General features: G+C 39.9%; 1 protein-coding gene across 1 annotated transcript; it reads left to right on the top strand.

Moving 5' to 3' along the window:
- The first annotated feature begins 3,460 nt into the window (after nt 1-3,460).
- Nucleotides 3,461-14,757, top strand: LOC118802196 (glutathione hydrolase 5 proenzyme-like). Its single transcript, XM_036562683.1, has 5 exons — nt 3,461-3,682; nt 4,060-4,187; nt 6,637-6,720; nt 13,268-13,438; nt 14,510-14,757. The coding sequence occupies exons 1-5, from the start codon at nt 3,513-3,515 to the stop codon at nt 14,755-14,757; spliced, it is 801 nt and encodes a 266-aa protein (XP_036418576.1). The 5' UTR covers nt 3,461-3,512.
- Nucleotides 14,758-15,597: the final 840 nt, after the last annotated feature.

The following is a 15,597-nucleotide window of genomic DNA, read 5'->3' as shown; positions in this document are numbered from 1 at the left end:
ACAGTCTGTAACTGTAGAACTACAAAGTGCACCTATATAGTAAGTGGAGCTGATAAAATGGACAATCAGTGTAGAAACAAGGAGATGGTCATAATGTTATGCCTGATTGGTGTATTTATGTATACACTGTACATATTAATCACTCAGTTGTAATATATAACTAAAGTGATTGTGAACTGTTAATAAATCCATCTGTTACCAGTGTTAAGTTTCTTAGCTTATTATTGAATAGCAGTGTGTAATATTCTAAACCAGAAACCACCATAGATTGTTTATTATAAAGAAAATGAGAAAGTCATAGTAAAAACTCATTCTGTAGTTGAACAGTATTCAGTCCTAAACTACACCAGCATCTACAGTCTCCAGTGAAAACAGATAAAAAAAAGTGCTTTATTAATCATGCATTTATTGTTATTGTTACAGGTTGCTCTGAACATTATTACATGTGGATAGAGTGCCCACTGCTGGTGAGATTAGGTGTCTTAAAATGTTCATTTAAAGGGGAATTCGACCAATTTTTCAAGATTTCTGCATCACTCTCGCACTTAAAGGGGAGCTCCACCAATTTTTCAAAATCTCTGTATAATTCGGTGTGTGAGATGTAAACAGAGTGATTCAGAGTGGTTTGGTGTGAAATAGTTCAGATGTCTGTACAGTGGTGGTGATAGGAACCAGGGGTCGCCATGACTACAACACAGATATAGACATTTTATTTACTATCCAGAACCACCAGTGAACCTACACGAGTCTTCTGAGTTTATATGGAATGTTGATGATGGAAAATAGTGGAAAATCTGAAATAATACGTTTTCTTTGGGGATTATTTTGCCTCACAACACCCTGCATGTAACTCCACCGATATCCAGCTATGTTGATGTCTTGCTCAAGCACTCATTTGTATTGCAGAGGATTTCCTACCTGGACAGGAAATCAAATTTTCAGTCTTCCGCCTGCAGGATGATGGTGTTTCCGTCACACTGTTGAACCCTTAAACACAAAAAGCCATAAAGTGATCATGGTGCATGCTCACATGGTCATAATAAGCATAGACGATCTACATAGAGGTATGAGGGGCAGAGCATGTGGCTGTCAAAGTGTTCTAACAGTCGCAGTGGGCTGACGGAGAGTTGATCATTGTGTAAAAGTCCTATTAAGAGTTCTTCCGGTTGTAGCTCTTACCACTGTTGGCTGAATTATTCATAAACAGTAAGTACTGGAAACAGATTTTCAGTTTTTATTTCTGACAGAATTGCATGGGCTTTAATTTTATTAATAATAATATTATTTAGAATTAGTCTTGCTCAAACATGTTTAAAATTATTTAACAAAAATAAAAAAGTTAGGCTGTGGCATGCTCTTGTCCACATAATGTCCATATGAATAAAATATTACATCAAAACATTGCAATATTACATTACGTAAAAAAATTACATCATTTAGTCCTTCAGTTTATGTGAAAATACAACCCCGTTTCCAATGAAGTTGGGACGCTGTGGAGAATGTAAATAAAAATAGGATGCAATGATATGCAAATCATGTAAACCATATTTTTAAAGGAAAATACTACAAAGACAACATATGAAATGTTAAAACGGACTCTTTTAATACGGAAGAATGCTGCTGTAATATATGCAGAATGTGGTTTTACATTGTCTTGCTGAAATAATCAAGGCCTTCCCTGAAAAAGACGTCGTCTCGATGCAGCATATGTTGCCAAAACATGTATATATCATTCAGCATTAATGGTGCCTTCACAGATAATAAGGCCCCCTATACCATCATGAATACTGGCTTTTGAACTGTGCACTGATAACAAGCTGAGTGGTCTTTAGCCCGGAGGACACAGTGTCCATGATTTCCAAAAAGAATTTCAAATGTTGATTCGTCGGACCACAGGACACTTTTCCACTTCGTCTCAGTCCATTTTAAATGAGCTCGGGCCCAGAGAAGGTGGCAGCATTTCTGGATCCTGTTTATGTACAGTTTCTTCTTTGCATTTTAGAGTTTTAACTAGCATTTGTGGATGCAGTGATGAACTGTTTTCACAGTCAGTGTTTTTCAGAAGTGTTTCTGAGCCCATGCAGTGATTTCCACTACAGAATCATGTCAAATCAAATCAAATCAAATCAAATTTATTTGTATAGCGCTTTTTACAACTGATGTTGTCACAAAGCAGCTTCACAGAAATCCGTTTAGAACAAAGTTTCAACATGAAATGTAAATCCTCCAGGTGAGCAAGCCAGGGGCGACAGTGGCAAGGAAAAACTCCCTCAGTTGAGGAAGAAACCTTGGGAGGAACCAAGGCTCACATGGGGGGACCCATCCTCCTCTGGTCAAACTACGTACAAAATTATTATTCTACTAATATTAATAGTAATAGTAGTAATAGTTAGGAGATAGTAGTAATATAGTAGTAATAGTTAGTCATGTCTGCTTTTAATGCAGTGCTGTCTGAGGGCCCAAAGATCACGGCCAGCAAATACTGGTTTTTGGTCTTGTCCCTTACATACAGAGATTTCTCCAGATTCTCTGAATCTTTTAATGATATTATGTACCGTAGATGATGAAAAGCAAAAGTTCTTTGCTATTTTATGTTGAGAAACGTTATTCTTGAATTGTTGCACTATTTGATGGTGCAGTCTTTCACAGAGTGGTGAACCCCTCCTCATCTTTACTTCTGAAAGACTCCGCCTCTCTGAGATGATCTTTTATACCCAATCATGTTACTGACCTGTTGCCAATCAACCACCAGGTGTTTTTTTTAGCATCACACAACTTTACCAGCCTTTTGTTCCCCCGTCCCAACTTTTTTGGAACATGCTGGCATCAAATTCAAAATGGGCAAATATTTTTCAAAAAACAATAAAATTTCTCAGTTTCAACATTTGATTTGTTGTCTTTGTACTGTTTTCAATTAAATATAGGGTTTAAATGATCTGCACATCATTGTATTCTGTTATTATTTACATTTTGCACAGCGTCCAACTTTTTTGGAAATGGGGTTGTACAACAACTCTTTTAGTCAGGTTTGGTTGATGAGGGTTGTGCAAGTTATGGCATGTTTCATTTATTTTGCTCATTCTAATAGTTTTTATTGATCTACTCAATTTATGTTTGTTATTATTTCTGTTTACTATATTATTGTATTGTGTTTTAGATATGTCTTTAGGGCCCCACTGCAAATCAGACCTAGTTCGCAGTGGGTTAACCTGTCCCTGTATAAATAAAGAGAATAATAATAATAATAATAATAATATATATTTTTGGCAATAAATGTGTTGATGTAATATATTTTATTCAAGTGGGAACGATGCAATGATTGAGTCAAGTCACTTCAAAGCATCACTTTTTTTGCAGTTTGGTGGGATTTGGTTTGGCGGCGTCCAGTCTGCCTATGTGTGACTGTGAGAGGAGGAAGGGGAGGTGTTTGTGTTATTGCCACATATCACTGCATGACTTTGTCAGTGCAAGATCTGGTTTATTAACTCCTGAGCTCTCAGATTCCTGCAGTAATGGCTGGAAATAAGTTATACTTTGGCTTGTTCATCACCATTGCAATAATAACTGTTACAATCATAGTTGTCTTACATGGGAGAAAACCACCTAAGGTGCCGTGTCCTGGTGGAAGTTTCAGGAAAGCTGCAGTTGCTGCTGACTCCGAAATATGCTCGAAAGTTGGACGGTGAGTGTTTTAAGCCAAATAATTGCTCTTTATGATTTTTGCATGAATGCAATTCACCATTGTAGCTCATTTATAGTGCACTGAAAGAAATAGTCAGTTTGGAGTGATCAGCAAGCAAATTTAACAAGTGCAATACTGCAATAACGAATACTACACTGCATAACTAATAACACATTAAAGACAAGTTTTAGGTCAGAATGCTTCTTAAAACAATAAACCACTTTTTCAAGTGTGTAAAAATAGTAAACATGTCTCTAATAGTCCAAATGTTTAGTTTTATCATAGTTTTTGTTCTAATGGTGAAGAGTTCCTTATCTAGTTAGCGGCTGTGTTTTGGCGGTGCAATCAGTTTAGCTGTTCTGCTTTCGGTTTCTCAGAGATATCCTGAGGGAAGGCGGTTCAGCGGCAGATGGCGCAATAGCTGCTCTGCTGTGCACATCAGTCGTAAACCCACAGTGCATGGGCATTGGTGGAGGAGCCATATTCACCATAATGGACAAAAATGGTAAGCAGTGCTGAGACATGCAGTAAAAAAAACCCAGAGACCACCCTTTTGTTTATTTAAGTTGAAATGGCCATTAAGTACTACTCATCCATTTTTCTGTGTCAAATAAAAAAAAGCAGGAAACATATATTTAACAGAAAGTTACACAAAGTCCTCAACAATGAAATATATTAAATTTGTCAGTATTTTATTTGTTCACTCTTCACTTCTGTGCATCCCACTGTCACTTTAACTCCACCATCTCTCCAGTCTTAAAACCAGCACACAACCTATTTCTAATCGAATGTAACAAAGGCTGTCATGGCAAAATTCTTTATTTCTCGGCGAGGAGAGACAATCAGCAAGGCCCTCAAAATTACAGCAAAAAGAGTATAGTTTATATCATGACATGCATGCAGTTATTTTGGAATAAAAGCAACAGGCTGTGTGTCACGCCTAATAACACTGTTACCCATGATAAAATCACTGTAATGCATGGCCTCAAGTGGCTTACTAATTTGGTAAAATATACAATTTTTAGTTGTTATTCATGTTGTTAATAATTATCAGTGGTGGACGAAGTACACAAATCATGTACTTGAGTTAAAGTTGAGATACCCCAGGTAAAATATTACTCCAGTAAAAGTAGAAGTTCCTCCCTTTAGACCTCCACTTGAGTAAAAGTACAAAAGTATTGGCCTTAAAATGTACTTAAGTATCAAAAGTAAAAGTACTTAATTATGACTCTGATGTCCTATTTTTATTTTTGTAACAAGACTCGCTTCATTAACTCATTTAGGTGAAAATACTTCAGTGTCTCTCTTGGTAAACCAGTCTTTTAATAGAAGGTCATTAATTAGTGATGCTGATGTCTATTAAAATTATCTTAAGCACAAAATGTTTTTATACACACATAAACCAAAAGGAGCGACAGATTTCTCATAATGTAGTGGAGTAAAAAGTAAGATATTTGACTTTGAAATGTAGTGGAGTGAAAGTAAAAAGTTGCCCTAAATGGAAAAACTTCAGTAAAGTACAGATGCACAAAAAAACTTCGTTACCGTCCACCACTTATAATAACAAACTTTCTGGTGATATTCAGTTGAGTATTAACCACAGTATGCTTATAGTTAGGGTTAGGAGTAGGTGTAGGTTTTGCCTTGAGGTTAAGGTTAGGTTTAGGTTTAGGTTTAGATTTAATGAAATCTTTCATACTGAACTCGTAGTTCAGTTTCATTTAATAGATATTTAATTGAATGTTACTTAAAGACAGACTGAGCATTTACAAAACATCTACAGTGGATCATCCAAATAAAGTGTTACCGAAAATTCCTTTTACAAGTAGTTGTTGTTCAACAAATTAGCGCAGCCACAACAATGCTAATTTCCTTTAGTGTCTATATGTGATTTCCAGTGTTGGCTGGAAATGCACACATACAGCGCATAATACGTCTAACAAATTTGGGATTCAGCCATGTCCATACCGGACGAACACTGCACTGTTTGGAAGTAGAAGCTGGATATTCATAACTAGTGCTCTTTATTTGAAGGAGGCAGGTTTAAAGCTACATAGGAACCAAAACACAGATATTTGAAGCTTTTAAAACATTCAAGTCACATATTTACTTTACTTTTTTAACTTATATTGTAGTTTTAAAGTGAATCATGTTTAGCCTATTAGCTATCTTTTAGTATGTTAACTAGCTGATTAGCCCAGTTCTAGCTAAGAAAATAAGTCGTCAGCTCCTCAGTTAAAACAGAACTGGGTTCTAACTTCATTTATCAGTACACTCGGTGCCCCAGTGCACCCCCCCGGTGCAGCAGTACAGTCAAGATTAACAGCAAAAGGAGTTTTTATGACACTATTTTTTTTGACACTAGTTTTTGTGAGGCGGTCACAGGTCACGTCATAATAATAACTGTTATTCAGTAATAACTCATACAGTGTAGACTGAAGTGCTATAAAATAAACACCAAAACTTAAACCAACACTTTATTCACAGTTTACAGTGTTTTGGGAACAACACAAAGTTAGAAGATGGTAATGGAAGTAAAAAAATGGAAGTTTTATTAAATAATAAGCTGTAATTTTCTGTTTATTCAGTAAAAAACTCTGAATATCTGATTAATTAGTAATTTTTAGTTATCAGTTTTCAGATGTGAGCCATTGTGGGTGTCAGTTTGTTTATCAGTTCATTCTCAGTGCTGTACAGATTTATAAATGAAATCACTCACAGCTCCGATTATCATCAAAACATCATTTTTACAGCTTCATACAAACTGACTGACACTCATAAGAAATGAGATCAATTGTAGAATCATTTTATACTCACATCTTCAATTGATGTGAATGAAATCAGTGACCCCAAACTTTTGCATCAGTCTAATGTACCACTATCAATTTTAATATTTCTTAACCACCTTTTTCATAATAAAGGTCTGATCAGACAATGTCCACTTTCATTTTTAGGTACGGTGAAAACAATCAACACCAGAGAAACTGTTCCAAAGAACTTCAGAGGAAATCTCTCGGACTGCTCATATGACAGTACAGGTATGGCACTATCAGAACAGCATTAATATAATATTTATTTCTGTGGAGTTTTCAGTGCAGATAGTTCAGTGCAGTAACCCAGCATCACCTAAACATTCTGCTCTGCTGCAGTTCAGTATATCCTCAAATATGTAATGTTGTTTTTTTTGTCTTTTGCTTTCATTGGATGGAATTCGAGTAAAAATGAACAGAAGTGTTCTTTTGTTCTTGTAACATTTATTTTACATAAATTAGTTACAAGATTAATTATAAAATGGTAAGAAAACAACAGCCCAATTATTTTATTTTAACATCACACATTTTCAGTTTAAAAATCAAACAACTGTTGGGTTTTTCTATGTTATAAATAAAGAAGTCAGCACTTGATACCTTAGAAAAAAAAAAACAAGTTAGGACATCGTAAAAAATTATGGAAGTGTTATTAACCTTTTCTTCTCCAGGGTATATTTTGGTTTGTCCATCTGAATTTACGTGATCAAATTGTAAGGCAAATTATTCAGTAACTGCATGAAATAAATGCACATTTTTATTTTATTTATTTATTAAGTTTCCCTCAAATTAACAGAAAGTGTTTTATGATCACACATATTGCTATATGCTTACAATTTACTGCTGAAAGCCAAAAATCTTAGACGCTCTTTGTATTATCTTATAAAAATAATGTTTACAGAGCAGATCACTGAAGAGACGCCATCTGTTTATAGTTTATAGCCCAGATTTGTGGAAAAATGGATCGACTTTCAGCAGAAAAAGAAAGAGTTCAGCTTCTTTTATTATAAGGGTTTAAAATGACATCACCATCTATTTGACTGGAAAGAAGACAGTTACAGCTCTCATATGACCCCCACCTTTAGAATGAAGCTTATGAAATATGAAAGTTATGAAGAATATGACGAAGTGCGTTTTGGAACCACTGGTGGTTCCAAGGAGTTTAAGAGGCTAAATAATAAACTATAATTTTCTATTTATTGGAATTGTATTAGAATATCTGTTTAATTAGTGAGATTTGGTTATTAGTTTTCACGTATGAGTCACTGTGGGTGTCAGTTTGTTTATCAGTTCATTCTCAATGCTGTACAGATTTCTCTATTATTATGAACAGCTCAGTTTTTCACAAGAGTGTATTTGCATCCGCAGCTTCCTGCAAACTGACTGACACTAGTAAGAAATTACTTTCATCAAAGAATTGTTTTATACAAGCATCTTCAAAGAAACTGATTTAATGACGAGAGTGAAGTGAAACTTTTGAGTGGTACTGTACGCAACAGGCAAAATGAAACTGCAGAAAGGATCCTGAATGCTTAACAGACTCAAACACACACAGAAACACATCAGTTCCCAGACAGAAAAGAGGAAGCGCTTGTCTGAACCACTTTTTTTACATGCAGGTCCCACCCTGACTTCACCGCAGTGCTTAAGTTTGTCTTTTCTGAACTCTGTTCTCATCTATGCACATAACACCCTAGCAATCACTAGAGATACCATAGCAACATCCTAGCAACCACCAAAGATACGACAGCAACCACTTACACACAACTGAAGCAATCTAGGATAAAATATGAGAGATATCCTACGGACCACATCAAAAACACTATAGCAACTGCATAGCAACACCCTAGCAATAACCTGGAATAGCATGAACCATTTAGACATATCCTAGCAACCACCCGGAACACTATGACAACCTCCTAGTGACACCCTAGCAACAACCTTAGCAACCACTTAGCAACACCTGGAAATCAACAAAAAAACAATAACAACCACCTACCAATGCCCCAGCAACAACCTAGAAACCACTTAACGTTGTCATAGCAACCATTTTGATGAAAACTTTAACTTCAAACTTCAGTAAATTGAGCACAATATATAATCAGCTGAACTTTTTCATGCGCAAGACCCTAACATCATCACAAGGGCAGAATGCGTCTGATCTGCTCCTCAAACTGGCCCAAAAAGCTATCGCACGGTGCTGATCACGTTTCGGGACAGCTTGTGTTCCAAGTGTCACGTGGAAAACTAATGTCATTTGTGCACTGCATTTCAATTTAGCACAAATTTCCCTCCATAAAGATCAAAAACATCATCAACACAAAAATGAAATCCCTCAGTCGACACCTTCCACACGCTGAATCCTGCTGTAGGGCTGCCTGAGTGACTTAGTGTGAGCTTTATTTCTACACAAACAAACCTCACACTTACAGCCCATTCGCACTTCAGACACAGTGTGGAGGTTTTGGGTAATAAAAAAGCTGAGAGGCGATCAGTTAAACTGTGGGGTAACGTACATTTTCTGACTAATTCTTTTTTCGGTTTCACCATCTGTTGCTCACTTTCTCTCTCTTTCTTTGCTCTCTTTTCTCTCTATCTGTTGTTTCTCTCTCTGTTTTCTCTCTGTCTCTTTCTCTCTCTCTCTCTGTCTCTCTCTCTTTCTCTCTCTGTCCTTTTTTTTTTGTTTTTTTCTCTCTCTCTTTGGTCTCTCTCGTTGTTCTTCCTCTTTCTGTTCTTCTCTTTCTCTCTGTTCTCTTTGTTGTTCCTCTTTCTGTTTTCTCTCTCTCTCTCTTTCTTTGTCTTCCCCACTCCCTCTCTGTCTCTGTCTCTCTCTTTGTCTCTGTTCTCTGTCTCAATTCAATTAAATTAAATTTGCAGAGTGTATGTGTTTGTAGGTATGTATCTCTGACATGGTGTGGTCACTCACTGTCCCTCAGAGTGTGGCAGGTGTGAATGTACTGCGCTGCCAGTGTGCAGAACTCTATGTTCTTATAGAACGTGCGGCAGCTTCTCTGTGTGGGGACGATTCTCAAACACAGGACACGTTTTGGTGATTTTACTGAAGAATTCTGTTTTAATCTGAGTAAATTTTGCACATTCAGTCAGAAAGTGCAGCTCTGTCTCAGGCCTATTCTGCTGGCACAGAGAGATAATTCTGTTTGAGCTGTTTTGTAATTTGGTTCACTCTAATCAGATTTGCTGGTGTGTTCTGGTCCTGAGCCTGTGGAGTGTTAGTGAGTGTTAGTGGGGTGTTAGTGAGTGTTAGTGGGGTGTTAGTGAGTGTTTGTTAGTGTTAGTGAGTGTTAGTGGTGTGTTAGTGTGTGTTAGTGGGGTGTTAGTGAGTGTTAGTGGTGTGTTAGTGAGTGTTTGTTAGTGAGTGTTAGTGGGGTCTTAGTGAGTGTTAGTGGGGTGTTAGTGAGTGTTTGTTAGTGTGTGTTAGTGTGTGTTAGTGAGTGTTAGTGGGGTGTTAGTGTGTGTTAGTGAGTGTTAGTGGGGTGTTAGTGAGTGTTAGTGGGGTGTTAGTGTGTGTTAGTGAGTGTTAGTGGGGTGTTAGTGAGTGTTAGTGGGGTGTTAGTGAGTGTTAGTGGGGTGTTAGTGAGTGTTTGTTAGTGTGTGTTAGTGAGTGTTAGTGAGGTGTTAGTGTGTGTTAGTGGGGTGTTAGTGAGTGTTAGTGGGGTGTTAGTGAGTGTTAGTGTGTGTTGGTGAGTGTTTGTTTAGTGAGTGTTAGTGGGGTCTTAGTGAGTGTTAGTGGGGTGTTAGTGAGTGTTTGTTAGTGTGTGTTAGTGTGTGTTAGTGGGGTGTTAGTGAGTGTTAGTGGGGTGTTAGTGAGTGTTAGTGTGTGTTAGTGAGTGTTTGTTAGTGAGTGTTAGTGGGGTCTTAGTGAGTGTTAGTGGGGTGTTAGTGAGTGTTTGTTAGTGTGTGTTAGTGTGTGTTAGTGGGGTGTTAGTGAGTGTGTGTTAGTGAGTGTTAGTGGGGTGTTAGTGAGTGTGTGTTAGTGAGTGTTAGTGAGTGTTAGTGAGTGTTAGTGGGGTGTTAGTGGGGTGTTAGTGAGTGTTAGTGGGGTGTTAGTGGGGTGTTAGTGAGTGTTAGTGGGGTGTTAGTGAGTGTGTGTTAGTGAGTGTTAGTGGGGTGTTAGTGTGTGTTAGTGAGTGTTAGTGGGGTGTTAGTGAGTGTTAGTGGAGTGTTAGTGGGGTGTTAGTGAGTGTTAGTGTGTGTTAGTGAGTGTTTGTTAGTGAGTGTTAGTGGGGTCTTAGTGAGTGTTAGTGGGGTGTTAGTGAGTGTTTGTTAGTGTGTGTTAGTGAGTGTTAGTGAGGTGTTAGTGTGTGTTAGTGGGGTGTTAGTGAGTGTTAGTGGGGTGTTAGTGAGTGTTAGTGTGTGTTAGTGAGTGTTTGTTAGTGAGTGTTAGTGGGGTCTTAGTGAGTGTTAGTGGAGTGTTAGTGAGTGTTAGTGGGGTGTTAGTGAGTGTTAGTGAGTGTTAGTGGGGTGTTAGTGAGTGTTAGTGGTGTGTTAGTGTGTGTTAGTGGGGTGTTAGTGAGTGTTAGTGGTGTGTTAGTGAGTGTTAGTGGGGTGTTAGTGAGTGTTTGTTAGTGAGTGTTAGTGGGATCTTAGTGAGTGTTAGTGGGGTGTTAGTGAGTGTTTGTTAGTGTGTGTTAGTGGGGTGTTAGTGAGTGTTAGTGGGGTGTTAGTGAGTGTTTGTTAGTGAGTGTTAGTGAGGTGTTAGTGTGTGTTAGTGGGGTGTTAGTGAGTGTTAGTGAGGTGTTAGTGAGTGTTAGTGGGGTGTTAGTGAGTGTTTGTTAGTGTGTGTTAGTGAGTGTTAGTGGGGTGTTAGTGAGGTGTTAGTGAGGTGTTAGTGAGTGTTAGTGGGGTGTTAGTGAGTGTTTGTTAGTGTGTGTTAGTGAGTGTTAGTGAGGTGTTAGTGGGGTGTTAGTGAGTGTTAGTGGGGTGTTAGTGAGTGTTTGTTAGTGTGTGTTAGTGTGTGTTAGTGGGGTGTTAGTGAGTGTTAGTGGGGTGTTAGTGAGTGTTAGTGGGGTGTTAGTGAGTGTTTGTTAGTGTGTGTTAGTGAGTGTTAGTGAGGTGTTAGTGTGTGTTAGTGGGGTGTTACTGAGTGTTAGTGGGGTGTTAATGAGTGTTTGTTAGTGTGTGTTAGTGAGTGTTAGTGAGGTGTTAGTGTGTGTTAGTGGGGTGTCAGTGAGTGTTAGTGGGGTGTTAGTGAGTGTTAGTGGGGTGTTAGTGTGTGTTAGTGGGGTGTTAGTGGGGTGTTAGTGAGTGTTAGTGGGGTGTTAGTGAGTGTTAGTGTGTGTTAGTGTGTGTTAGTGGGGTGTTAGTGAGTGTTTGTTAGTGTTAGTGGTGTGTTAGTGTGTGTTAGTGTGTGTTAGTGGGGTGTTAGTGAGTGTTAGTGGGGTCTTAGTGAGTGTTAGTGGGTGTTTGTTAGTGAGTATTAGTGGTGTGTTAGTGAGTGTTAGTGGGGTGTTAGTGTTAGTGGGGTCTTAGTGAGTGTTAGTGAGTGTTTGTTAGTGAGTGTTAGTGGTGTGTTAGTGAGTGTTAGTGTGTGTTAGTGGGGTGTTAGTGTGTGTTAGTGAGTGTTAGTGGGGTGTTAGTGAGTGTTAGTGGAGTGTTAGTGGGGTGTTAGTGAGTGTTAGTGGGGTGTTAGTGAGTGTTTGTTAGTGTGTGTTAGTGAGTGTTAGTGAGGTGTTAGTGTGTGTTAGTGAGTGTTAGTGTGTGTTAGTGAGTGTTAGTGAGTGTTTGTTAGTGTGTGTTAGTGGGGTGTTAGTGTGTGTTAGTGGGGTGTTAGTGAGTGTTAGTGGGGTGTTAGTGAGTGTTTGTTAGTGTGTGTTAGTGAGTGTTAGTGAGGTGTTAGTGTGTGTTAGTGAGTGTTAGTTGTGTGCTAGTGTGTGTTAGTGGGGTGTCAGTGTGGTGTTAGTGAGTGTTAGTGGGGTGTTAGTGAGTGTTAGTGTGTGTTAGTGAGGTGTTAGTTGTGTGCTAGTGTGTGTTAGTGGGGTGTTAGTGTGGTGTTAGTGAGTGTTAATGGGGTGTTTTTATATTTTTATAATTAATGGAAATCGGCCTAATTCTGCCCTGCATGCGTTGTTTGTGGCGTTTCTGTGCACCATTTACATCATTTCACACAGCTCTGCATGCAGGGTCTCAATCGGATGTTTGTCCCATTTGTGGAATTCCTGATTAGTTAGCGGACCCCACACTTCACTGCCATAAAGGGCAATTGGCTCAATTACAGATTCAAATATTTTTAGCCAAATTCTGATTGGAATTTCCACAGATGTTTGTTGTTTTATGGCATAGAAACCCCTGCAGGCTTTGCCTCTCAGTAGTATTCAATATTATTCATACCTAACACAAATGTGTGTTGTTTTCCTGAGATCTGGATCTTTTCTGAAATATCATTATGTTTGTCTTTTTTAGGTTTACTGCCAGGGCCCAGGTCTGGCAGTACTGCTCCAGCAGGTCCAGGTTCTGCTGTAGGCCCTGCTCTGTGGGGGACAGCAGAACCAGGTCATCTGCATAGAGCAGGAATTTAATCTCTGAGTCGTGCAGAGTGAGACAGGGAGCTGTGGACTCCTCTAATATCTTCTCCAATTCATTAATGCAAATATTAAATAGTGCTGGGCTTAAACAGCAGCCCTGTCTCTCTCTGTGCGTCTGAGAGATGGAATTTGTTTGCCAATTTTTATGCTGCATGCATTCCTGTATACTTTGATTTAATTAGATCATATGTTTTACCCCCTACACCACTTTCTCCCTGTTCTCTCTCTCTCTGTAGGTAGTCAGTGGATCGGTGTGCCTGGTCAGATCCGTGGTTATGAGCATGTTCACAGGCTGTACGGTCGTCTGCCCTGGTCCAGTCTGTTCCAGCCCACTATCCGCATGGCCAGAGAGGGGGTCAAAATCTCTGAAATACTGGCGCGTTATCTCTCCATCACCGAAAGGCAAAGTACACGGTATTTCACACACACCAACATTCATCAAATCTGTATTTGGCCACAGCTTACAGCTAACAGCTAGCTCAAGCATTAGCTCAGGGGGGCACTCTTGGCACTCTTCAGTACTGGTAATGCTTTGAAACGCATAGACAGCTTTTGCAATCTTTATCATCACTTTCTTGGCAAAGCAGCAAGTTAACACAGATAATACATATAAATAATCATAAATACCTTCAGTCATCATCAGTTTTTGATGTAAGCATGGATAAAAAGCTCTTCAGATTCAGGAATAGGTCACAGGTAAGACTGTCGTTATATAAAACTGATTTACACGATGACAGACGTACATACTGAGAATCTGAGACATTCAGACAATGGATTCTGCCAGAGTTACTATGAGTTACCATGTCCTTCAACGCGATTGTCTGCATCCACCCATCCACCAAAGAAACTCAAGAGCTGAAAACTTAAATTGAATCTTCACTGAAAGGACAAAACGCTCAAATTCCGCACGTTGCCAACAGTACTGTAGCGTCAGACACAGGGGAGGCCATGATTCTGCTGCGAGAAGCCTCTTTATTCGACACCAAGCACAAAGACACATACAAAGCACTGAACTTGTCAGCCATGGCCGTACACGCTAGCCATACACTTCACCCTCACGGTGACCAACCCCATCACAAAACACGCTAACTAAACCCACTCTCTGACACAGAACCACACAGTAAACACAAAGCTTCAGACTAACAACAAACATCACTAACGAGTCCCTTTAAAGGAAGGCCGGCTCCTACTATGAGCCTTCGCACTTGGCTGTCTGCATGTACACTGAGTTTCTATGGCTGTGCCAGACAGTAGCGAGACGCTACATAGCCCTTCCTTTAAAGGTTGAGCCAGCACAAACACCGCAGGGCACTTTCCCCCATTCCTCGTCCAAACAACAGCAGTCCACCCGCCACCCACTGTGTCATTAACGTTGGCATGAATGCCGCTCATGTGCACTGAGGCTACACCTCCACCATTGGTGACTGAGTTAAGCTGGACAATGGTTGCCTCCTGGCCGTTTAATGCGCCCCTCTCAGTGCGTCTGAGCGCACCTGGTCACAGTAGAGATATGGATGAGCCCATTATGGCGACCACAGACCTGGAGCCTCATTCAGCCAGTCTTGCCATCAAGCCACTTCGCACCAGCCCTGTCATCAGGCCTTCCTACGCCAGCCCAGCCATGGAACCTTGCAGCATTGTCCTCACCATTTCGGCCTTTTACCAGACTCTGCCTTTCTTGCAGCCTGCCACGAAGAAGTGCAAGCACCATTCCTCACCAGTCTGACATCAGACACCAGTGCAGTAGAGCACTGTGGTGTAAGAGACAAGGGAAGCCATGATTCTGTTACAAGAAATGTTCTTTATTGAGCACCAAGCAGAAAGGCACATACAAAGCACTGACATTGTGGGGGAGGTCACCATCCCCAGAGTCTCTACAGCCGTGCTAGCCAGTAGCAGGACGCTGCAGTGCTTTTGACCGATTGTTGCAAAGAAATCTAGATCTCTATCCAGATATCAAGATTGTGGAGTTTCTTATCCAAACACAGTGTGTACTGACAGTCATTACCAGGGAGACTAGGAGGGCGGAGCCTGCTGCAGCATGTACTTCCATTGGCCGAATATGCTGTAGGCCGAACTTGAGGTGCCTTTGCTTGATGTACACACTTAAGCAAGTTACTATAGCAAACATTTCGAGGCTCTTTGACGCTTTGTTTTATTCGGGGAACAGACACAGTCTCTATCGGGAGGAACCAATGTGGCGACTCAAGGCAGTTTGCGGTGTGAGCATTTGTATTTATAGAATAAGTATTTGTATTAGCACTTGCCCTATTTACAGTATAAATGCTAGCAATCGCCTTATATTCAGCAGTAACACTAGCATTATTAGCTGTAGCATTTCTATTTTTGGCGCTACTTACATGGCCTTCACTCTGAAGTCAGCGGATGGCCGTCTTTATGTTCCTTGAGAGAACAACAGATCCCAGACGACTATGGTGGAGGCCTATCCCTCCGGTAGAGTGCTGGCTGTTCCCAAAACGAGGCCCAGTTGTCCACGTAGCCCAAGCTGTTGAGGGCGCACCAGCCGCGGAGCCAGGGAAGCGGTCTGGAGATGATGATCCTGGCG

Source organism: Colossoma macropomum, unplaced genomic scaffold, assembly GCF_904425465.1.
Source record: "Colossoma macropomum unplaced genomic scaffold, Colossoma_macropomum, whole genome shotgun sequence".
Classification (NCBI taxonomy): Eukaryota; Metazoa; Chordata; class Actinopteri; order Characiformes; family Serrasalmidae; genus Colossoma; species Colossoma macropomum.
This window is presented reverse-complemented; position numbering and strand designations above follow the sequence as displayed.